The sequence below is a fragment of the Ochotona curzoniae genome, unplaced genomic scaffold, assembly GCF_017591425.1.
Source record: "Ochotona curzoniae isolate NIBS_2020 unplaced genomic scaffold, NIBS_Ocur_1.0 contig_1071, whole genome shotgun sequence".
NCBI lineage: Eukaryota > Metazoa > Chordata > Mammalia > Lagomorpha > Ochotonidae > Ochotona > Ochotona curzoniae.
The window spans coordinates 2,975,196-2,985,005 of record NW_024464939.1 but is presented as its reverse complement, the minus strand read 5'-3'; the positions used below and the strand labels follow the sequence as shown (position 1 = coordinate 2,985,005).

General features: G+C 44.5%; 1 protein-coding gene across 3 annotated transcripts; it reads right to left on the bottom strand.

Annotated features, from left to right (window-relative positions):
* Positions 1-258: 258 nt before the first annotated feature.
* Positions 259-9,201, bottom strand: PDP1 (pyruvate dehydrogenase phosphatase catalytic subunit 1). 3 transcript variants are annotated; one of them, XM_040993374.1, is made up of 2 exons: positions 9,113-9,201; positions 259-4,228 (listed from the first exon to the last, which is right to left on the bottom strand). In XM_040993374.1, exon 2 carries the CDS (start codon positions 4,179-4,181, stop codon positions 2,568-2,570), a length of 1,614 nt encoding a protein of 537 aa, XP_040849308.1. In that variant the 5' UTR covers positions 4,182-4,228; positions 9,113-9,201; the 3' UTR covers positions 259-2,567. The 3 variants fall into 3 exon arrangements, with proteins under 3 accessions (XP_040849308.1, XP_040849299.1, XP_040849305.1); XM_040993365.1 differs by lacking the exon at positions 9,113-9,201 and adding an exon at positions 8,593-8,839; XM_040993371.1 differs by lacking the exon at positions 9,113-9,201 and adding an exon at positions 8,268-8,692.
* Between the last annotated feature and the right edge of the window lie 609 nt (positions 9,202-9,810).

The window sequence follows — 9,810 nt, the reverse complement described above, 5'->3', positions numbered from 1 at the left end:
TTACATCTTAACCAAACACTATTCCTGAGACTTTTAATTGAGAAGGGGTTAATTGTAAAAGGGCATGAGATTTTTTGGACCAATGGAACATTCCCTATTGGGATGAGTGTTATCAAAATCTCACCTGTGAATTTAAAATCTGTGCCTATTATTGAATGCAAAATGAACTATTTATTTACTAGATTCTAAAGTAAATGTCATGTACCACCTCTAAGTAACTAATGAATCCTACCATTATGAAAAACCAACAACAGGCCATTCAGAAAGCAGATACGAAGCTTTAATTCACTGTCACTGTGTTCTGACCAGTCTCCAACTGGCTGCAAATTGTTTCAGATGTCTTCATCAATACAGCTTTTCCTTCAAAATACCAGCATTTCACTTAATGGTTAAAGGTATATTATACATATATCATGAACTACTGATTAAATATAAATACAAAAGTTGAATACACATTAGAAAGCTTAAATAACTTTACAAATTTAAGAAAAACTAAATACCATGAAACTTTACAAGTATCATTTACTTTAATACTATACTCACATCACAGTGACAACCCATTATGAAAAATTCACAACTGTTTTTAGATGTTTGTACATTCAGATGTCTAATAATTATTTCCACAATATAAAGTCCACATTGTACTTTCACATCTATTCAATGTAGATCAGCTTTCCGACTGTAGATCTTATTTCTTGGGAAATAAAAATTACTATTTTGGTTATAACCACAGGAAATTAAATTTATATTCCCTCTATTACACTTGTCCCTTGTACAAAGACATTATTCAGTCTGTAACAACAGAGAACTCTTCAGCAGTGATGCTCAAGACCAATTCCAACAGTAGTTGGAGGTGGTTGGGTTACTGCCATCTACATATTAAAAATGAATTCTCTGTCAGGATATTTACACATACACAGCACAGCCTTTCACCAAAATACTGCTCAGGGAAAAACCAATTCCACACTGACTTTTCAAAAAATACAAATAAAAATACATCAGAAAAAAAAAATTAAGATGTTCTGAGCTGCAATCTTCCTGAGACTATTTTCAACTGGAATAAATTTGCCAGCCAATAAATACTACATTGATTCAGTATCCACAGTCCAGGGAGTCATTGAACATCTAGTCTGTATCCTATGAGATTATGAAAGGACTCCTATATTCCCAATTACACAACGGAAAGCTGATCATATTTTACATTAAAATCTATGTGAATATCAGCACAGTCACAGCCATTTAATAGTGATGCCAGAGAAAGAGATGGAAATATATGCACAGCTGTATACAGATCATCATTAAACACAGGAACAAAATGCCATTCGATGCATATCAAATAAGCTCCCCAAAAAATCTGAATATATTTATTATTTTCATTGACTGTGATACATTATTAGAAGGGACTGCGCATAATTATGGAGGCTGCCGTAGATAACACTTGATGCTGCGAAGTATTCTATTAAGCATCAGGCATGCACAATAGTTACCTTTAAGGATTCCTCATGTAGAGATTTTAACACATAATCTCTTAAGCTACAATACTTTTAAAGCATTTAGCAGTTTAAATCAAATGTTTTAATGACCTATGTTTAAGTTGGAAAAAAAAAAAACTTGTCTCAACACAGGATGGGTAATATTAAATCTTACTCCTCAAATTTACTTAAACTTATTTTATGCTTAAATTCACAAATGATGAGAATTCTTATTATTACTAAGTATGATTTCCCAGCAGCAGTCTACCCACCACACACTTAAAGCATGCCAGACCTGCGAGGATTATATAAGAATGTTGTGCTAGTGGATACAGATGGCCATAATTGAACATATCAGTCTCTTCTTTTAATTTTGGATGTCTTTATTTTAAACTGAATAAAGCTCTTCATTACTACAAATCAAACAAAACACTTTATGAACATCAGTATAAGAACAGATAAAACTAAAAACTTCTATTACTGTCAAGTGTGTGGCAAAATAGAAAATGTTCCGATTACAATAGGAAATTGGGTGGAGAAGGAAGTATAGATTGATTTTCCATTTAAAAAGCATTTCTGTCAGATAACCAAAAAAGAAAAAAAAAACCTTACAAATACAGATTGCTTGGTTCTTGGTCATTTATGGCTTAAAGTACTGGATTTGCAAACGACTTGAGATTAAAATAAATTTCTAGGAATAATGCATAGATTGTATACCTAGGAAATCATGCAATAAAGGGTTTGCAGGATGCAAAGTAACACGTCTTCCCTTTTATCACGAGAACACACCAGCAAGATTCTAGCTCTTGGCCTCTTTAAGAGTTTGATTTTTTTTCCTCAGATTAGTAGAAAAGCATCTCACCTCTCAAGACACCTGTGCTAAGGAACTGACTTGTCTCCTGAGCAGGTGCTGTGAGGTCCATGCCAGGCAGGACCAGACCCTCACGATCCACAACATCTGATTAGCTAGAGCATCAAATGGCTACGTGCTCAGAATGGCCCAATGGAAATGTTTATTATAGTAGCATCTTAAAAAAAAAAAAATCTATCTGCCCTTTGCATCTATCTCATTTGAAAATCGGCACGCTCCACTCTCTATTCCTGGTTTTGATATGCCCCTACAACATGCGAATTGAACTGAACAACAATGATTGTGATGTCATCCCTGTACATCCGAGCAAGCTCCTCAGGAAGACTGAGCATTTTGGAGAGGCGCTCGTGATCGACAGTTCCAAACTCGTTGTTGCCTACTGCGTGGCGGATGAGGTGAGTTGCTGCATTCTGGTCCTCAAACACCGAGGACATCTTGGCTCTCCTTTCTGTGAGGAGGCCATGCATCTGCCCCAGAGTCACCTTATAGCCACCGACTGCTATTGGCTGCTGATGGTGCATGCCAGTGAGGTACTCGCCCACAATCCTAACCACATCCTGCCTGTGCATAGTTTCCCACAATCCATCAGTGGCCAACACTAGAAACTTGTCTTGTGGCCTTAATCGGTGGTAAGTTACCTCGGGCTCAGCAGTGAGATAAGGAGGCGTGTGATAATTAGGAGGGATGAACTTGGTGTACTCGTTGTCATTCAGCTGGTCGGGCCCAGATTCTATGACTCTCTTTTGCAGGTCAATGCTCCATTTGAACTTCACATCTCCAAAAGCTCTAAAGGGCATCAGCAACCCCAGCAGCCGATCCTGTTTCACCACACTCTTGGCCTCGTTCTTAGGATGCTCCAATTTAAGACGTTCTAGCTCTCTTTCATTCTGAGCATTGTGGTCATTAGAGAGTGTAACTGCTGACCAGGAGCCATCCTCTTCTTGCACCCCCAACATGGCTCTGCTATCGCCGGTATTGGCTACGTGAAGGTCAACGCCATCCACATGGGCCACACAAGCGGTGGCCCCAGAAAATGCCACGCGAAGCACCAGGTAATTGAGGAAAGAATTGGGATCACCAACCTGAGCCTCCAACGAGATGTCATTATCAAGTCTCTTGAAAGCATTAATTAAAGCTTCTTTAACATCAATGTCAGTGGACTCACCAGTGTTAAGGTCTATCAGCTCTTGCCAGTAAGTCCTCAGGCTGTTGAAGTACAATTTGGATGCTTCCTTACTAAAGTAGTCGTTGGGGTGCTTATGCCACTGGAGGATGGGTAACAGTGCCCGGCCACTCTCCACTGCGTTCTCGATCTCTAGCAGAGTCTCGTGTGGTAACAGAGAGACTGCGATATAATAGAAGAGTCTTTCACTGACTGCCTGGGAACAAGCACAGCCTGCATGGCCATCAAAGACTCCCAAGAGCATCCCCCTGGTCTGCAGGCAGGTGGCTGCACTTCTTCGGTCCTCAATGGGGGCATTTGCAGGCAGCTGATTGCTGTCAAATCCAAGGACAGAACTGACATTTTTGCCATCAAATTCTGGGACTTTGAAACTATACTCATTAGCTTTCAGGATGCTGTTGACCTGTGGAGGTGTGAGGTAAAATTTCTGTGGTGTCGATGCATATCTCCTTCCTTGGGTGTACTGCCACCAGTTCTCCTTCGGCCTACAGAAGGTAGCATATGCTGGATGGGGCGTGTATCGCAGGCGACTCTGAGGAAGGTAGGAGGAGGGACAGCAGAGATGTTTGTGGTGGCAGTAACAAGCAGTGCCATAGAGTCTGCTCAGCTCACAGTTACGGACGAGAGGAAAAAACAGTTGAGTTGGTGCTGGCATGGCATCAGAGAAGAGTGGCAGGCTGGAACTTCTGACGGGGGGGATTCCTAGACAGCAAATTAGACAGTTGGACACAAAGAAAAGAATTATATTTCAGGTGACTGGCTATTACAGAAAATATATAGGAAGTGAATCTATATGTTAAACCCTGTCCCAAGAGGTTCTAGATTTTATACACATGTAATATCCTCTGGTACATTCTGATAAGTTCAACTCCCTATACCCAGGAGCCAGAACTGCACTGCACTTGGGCCTCACTTTTTTCTATTTCTCCGTGCAGAACAAACTGCAGAATGTACACTAGATTTGGCTGGAGAAAGCTGAGATGAGAGTTACGTAACAGTCTACCTGGTCAGTCATCCTTCTTCTTCTCTATCCCTTCTAGAAAAGGCCTGGGACCTCCCATCTGGGCAGACTTCTCCCACCTGGGGACAGTCTGTTCTAGACCTGTGTCCTTGGCATTTAGTTACACAGTTACCACGAAGAAAGTGTGAAGACATAACCACAACACATGCATATTTACATATTGTTAACAAGCACAGATCCTCTTGTTATTAATACAACATTCACTATAACACAAAACATTTCTATATAATGAAATACAAATAGAGATTCCAGTATTTTTTTTTCCATGCTTCACTAGATGATCTTGCAAACCCATTCCAATTCGGGGAGCTACAGGGCATGGATCTGCCATCAACTTGTCAAATAATCCTGGGAAAACTGGCTTACTTGTTTGGGTCTCCCTCACCTAAAACAGTAAGTGAAGACATTAGAGTAAATGAACTGCAAGGCCTTTCCTAGGATTTGTGCCTCGCTATCTGTGGAACAGTGTCACTGAAATCAAATGAAAATCTGTTGTTTTCACTTTGCCCACTGTAATTTTTAAAATAAAGCCTAAACAATCTAATAGCTCAAAAACTGCATTAGTAATGTAAATGGTTTCAGTTTGGGAACTTAATTTGCTTACTACCATTGTCCCCTGCTTAGCAGTTGTAATGGAAAGCTACAGAAATATTATTTTCATCCACTATTGATCCCAAGCAGAATTTAACCTGAGAAAAATGCTCAGTATTGCATTTTTAAAAAGCATGCTTGCCCCAGGAAGCAATAAAAAAAAGCAGTGTAAAATTTGGATTATAAAGGTATGGCATCATAGTGATTTAAAAATTTTTTAACACATTTTAAAAAAATTTTTATTGGAAAGTCATATATAGAGAGAGGAGGAGAGGCACAGAGAAAGATGTCCCATCCACTGATTCACTCCCCAAGCAGCCATAATGGTTGGAGCTGAGCCGATCCGAAGCCAGGAGACCAGAGCCTCTTCTGGATCTCCCATGTGGACGTAAGGTCCCAAGGCTTTGGACTGTGTTCAACTGCTTTCCCAAGCCACAAGCAGGGAGCTACATATGAAGCAGGGCCACAGGGATTAGAACTGGCACCCATATGGGATCCTGACGTGTTCAAGGCAAGGACTTTAGCTGTTAGGCTACAGTGCTGGGGCCCATAATTATAAATTTTTAAAAAATTATATGATATAATGGGGGCCCGGCATGATAGCGTAGTGGTTATAGTCCTTGCCTTGAATGTGCCGGGATCCCAAATGGGCACTGGTTGGTATCCTGGCAACCCCACCTCCCATCCAGCTCCCTGCCTGTGGCTTGGGAATGCAGTCGAGGTCGGCCCAAAGCGTGGGAGACCTGGAAGAAGCTCCTGGTTCCTGGCTTCAGATTGGCTCAGCTCCAGCCGTTGCAGCTGTTTGGGGAGTGAATGACTGGACGGAAGATCTTCCTCTCTGTCTCTTCCTCTCTGCATATTTAACTTTCCAATAAAAAATAAATAAATCTTAAAAAAAATATATATGATCTAATGGGGTCAGCCCTGTGGCATAACGGAGTAGGCTGTCACCTGCAATGCATCCTATAGAGGTGTCAGTTTGTGTCCCAGCTGCCACTTGTGATTCAGCTCCCTGCCCATGGCCTGGGAAAGCAGTGGAGGACAGTCAAGTCATGCAGAAGACCTGGAAGAAACCCTTGGCTTCAGACAGGCCCAACCCCAGGAACTGCAGGCACTTGGGGAGTGAACCAGCAGATGAAAGAGTTCCCTTTGTCTTTCTCTCTTTATATAACTCTTGCCTTTCAAATAAATTCTTTTTTCCAGAAATCTTATATAACATGAGAAATATTTGAGGGTCCTTTATCTGGAAATCTTAATGTTATCATTTTAGGTAATGTATACATGATAAAAAAAAAACTCTTTTTTCCTAACAATGTGTCTTTTCCTGAATTCTTGATCTTGCATTTAAGTACTAGCTTGGGCTGATTACAAAATGGACTTTGGGAATACTTTTAAGAATCAAATGTGGTAAATAACCAGGAAAAAGGAAAATAAAATTTCAGTCTTAATATGAGCTGCTCATTACCAAAGCAGAACCCACTAAGAAAAAGATTTCACAATACCACAGAATATTAGCTGTATATTAAGTTAATTTCATGAATTGGATTTTTTAGTATGTGAAGTAAAAAATGGAAGAGCAAAGAAAAAAAAATAAAAGGAACACCAAATAATCATTGGTTATTCACCTTTGTAATAAATACTGCATAAACCAGCCGTTCTGAACCTCTTGTGCAACTGAGAGAAAGCGCACAATTTATTTAAATCATCAGACAGGATCTGTTTATTAAAAATGAAGATCAGGCAATACACAATAATGGACAGAATTTTCAAAGGCCAAATCCATATCTAAATAACCACAGTAACACAATCAGAAATTCCAGAAAAACTAATTGTAAGTAACAGCACTTCCAACTGGACATCTGAAAGTCATCCAAAGGTTAAGTGTTCAGGACTGAGCCAGAAGATGTACTCAATCTTGGGTCACATAACACTGGCTTCCAGAAACAAAACACATCTCTTTTCAGGTTTGCATGTAAGAAACATACCAGCTCATTAAAAAATCTCTATTGTCAGGATGTAAACATATGCAATCTTTGACATTTTCTTCATCATTTTACAAGGCTGAATTTGTTCCTACTTTAAAACTTAAGATGGAAGAGTTATAAGCGCCTAACAGCAATTGATTTTACATCTAATCAAGGAAACAGCAAGTCGTAAAAATCTGCACTTTTCTTAAATTCCTTTGTACTGACAATCTTTCCGCTTTTGGAGTTTACTGCAACATGAATGACATCTTGCGGTAAAAGAGCTAATGATTTACACAGCAGGTGCTTTGAATACTACTTAAATCCAAATGTAAATACCCAATTATGTTTTCCTTCAATGTAAAAAGATCTCAGGATTAAACAACAAAAAAAGATACTGAATTTTATCATTGTTGTCAGCAGCTAGGCACATGGACAGAGACTGAACCCCAATCCCCCGACTTGCCTTCACATGACAAGCTCTGAGGGGAGTCAGACTCCTAAAAACCCTTCTCTCTGATTAAGGAATGTTCTATCCACATCCGTGCCACTGATAGCATTCTCTCCATCAAACTAGATTCCCTCTGAAGTCAAGGGACTTTCAAAAGCTTTGGCTGAACAACGAGCATCTGAACAACTCAAAAATCTTTCTGAATATTATAATTCACCCCGGAAAACAAACAGAAATCATGAGCTCAAAACTTGCTAAATCAAGTCGAAAGCTCTTGATTAGGCAACAAGAACAGCAACAAGGCAAAGCCGGAGCTAAGGTGGAGCAGTGTCTCATTTCCTAGTCATTTCTGACTAGCCTCACGTTACAGTCCCTATCCTAAGATGCCTAATGCAACCACATTATTTGCAGCCTCTTACTCCCAGAAAGATTTGGCTGATTTCGCTGATGAGCAGCAAGCAAGATGCGCTGTAACGAGAGACATATCCATTCTCTCCGATGTGCTCTTTGGCAGAACCCACGCCAAAAAAAAAAAAAAAAAACCATTCCACCTCATCAAGAAACCCAGGGACCAAATTCATTAGAAAATGCGACCACTGCATCCACTCCGCGAGTTCCTCAGCTGTGCAAAGCCGCTAACGTAAATGGAAAAGAAACATTTAGTCTCGACACGTGTCAGAATCCCAGTTTATGTAATCTGATTGCATTAAATACCCCGCATGAAGACTCCATACGATTCTTCAAGCATTTTCTGCAAATGCCCGGCCATCCCGCAGCAACTGCGATCTTTGAACCGATGAAGCAATCGGTTGCCTCAGAAGACACAAAGCATCAGACTCGCACTTGTTTGATCAGTTCCCTTTGTTCCTTCCTCAAGATTGCACGAAGGCATCCAAAGCTATCTACGGGTCCAGGACGCCTCCGTCCTCCTTCCCGATCCATCTCCCGTCTTCACTCCTCGCCGACCCACCTAAAAACGAACCACACACCAACACCAGGCACCCGGGTACCCAACGCAGGTAGTCGGACGAATACCTACCAATTCGTCTGGGCCCTGGACACACACACATTCTCCTGTCATCACAACACGGAGCCGACAACATCCACAACCCGCGCGGAGAGCAGCAGCGACAGCAGCACCGGCCCATTGAAAGCAAGGCAGAGATGCTCATTAGAGGAGGAGACGCAGGAGGAGGAGGAGGCGGGCGCGGAGGAGGGGCGAGGCTGCGCTCCAGCCCGGCGAGTGGGCTGGGAGGGGGGGGAAGAGGATGGAGCAGGGAGCGAAAGGGGTGGAGAAGCAGGAAAGCAAACAAACCCACCCGCAGGAGCCGGGAGCCGCCCCTCGCTCCAGCCCCGGGCGCGCAGCATCCCGCGCGGCGCGGCAGACGCGGGCCCCGAGCTCCCGCGGCCCCGACCCGCCCCCTCGCCGCGCGCAGCACACGCTCGCCCCGCGGCCGCCGCTCCTCAGGCGCGCCGGCACCCCACCCCGGATAACTCTGGACCAAGTGGAGAAGGCTTCCGCGCGGGGCGGCGACGAGCCGGGAGCAGGGGATACGAACCGGACGCGACAGGACACGGGCCGCGGCGTCGGCACGAGCACACGGTGGCGGCGCCCCTCGGCGTTCCTTCCACTTCACCCCCAGCCCGCCCGCTCGGCGGCCCTGCCCCGCCAAGGCCGCCACCCTGCCCCGCCCCTACGTGCGGGCCGGAGCGCTCCCGGCATCCTGATTGGCCGTGCGCTGGCCGGTGGGCGGGGCTCGGGTGGGGGCGGAAGAGCCGCGCGCGCCCCTCCAGCTCGGTGACGTCACGGGGTCAGACAATCCCTTCCATTCGCCGGCATCCCCATTGGCTCGCTGGGTCCGCCTCACGTGACCGCGTCCCGGAGCGGGAGGAAGGCGGGGGCGGGGCAGGGCGTGTGGCCTGCGGTCCTTGGAGCTGCCGGGCCTGCCGTTGGCGGCGTGCCGGGCCGGGAGGAAGCTTCCCGGGCTGCTGCCGGCGTCTCGGCACGCGTGGGGCTGCACGGAAGGACTGCTCCCCCGCCGGGCGGGCTTCCGCGAATCCCTGGCACCTCGGCGGGAGACCAGCCGTGCGCCCGGCCGCGCGTGCCCCGCGCCGGTGGAGTGCAGGCTTCCCCGGGAAGATTCGCCGGGCGAGGGACGGGGACCCCGTTCGCTCCCGCCTCGCCGAGTAGCTCTCGGGCACCCTGACTCATTCACGGCCACCGCTTAGGGCTTTATAAAAACATTGCTGTACACCG

Coding starts and splice junctions, on each gene's coding strand:
- PDP1 (XM_040993365.1), bottom strand. CDS start 8,725: ATGAGCATCTCTGCCTTGCTTTCAATGGGCCGGTGCTGCTGTCGCTGC. Junction 4,229..8,592: donor TCCAGGGCCCAGACGAATTG/GTAGGTATTCGT, acceptor TTTGCTGTCTAG/GAATCCCCCCCGTCAGAAGT.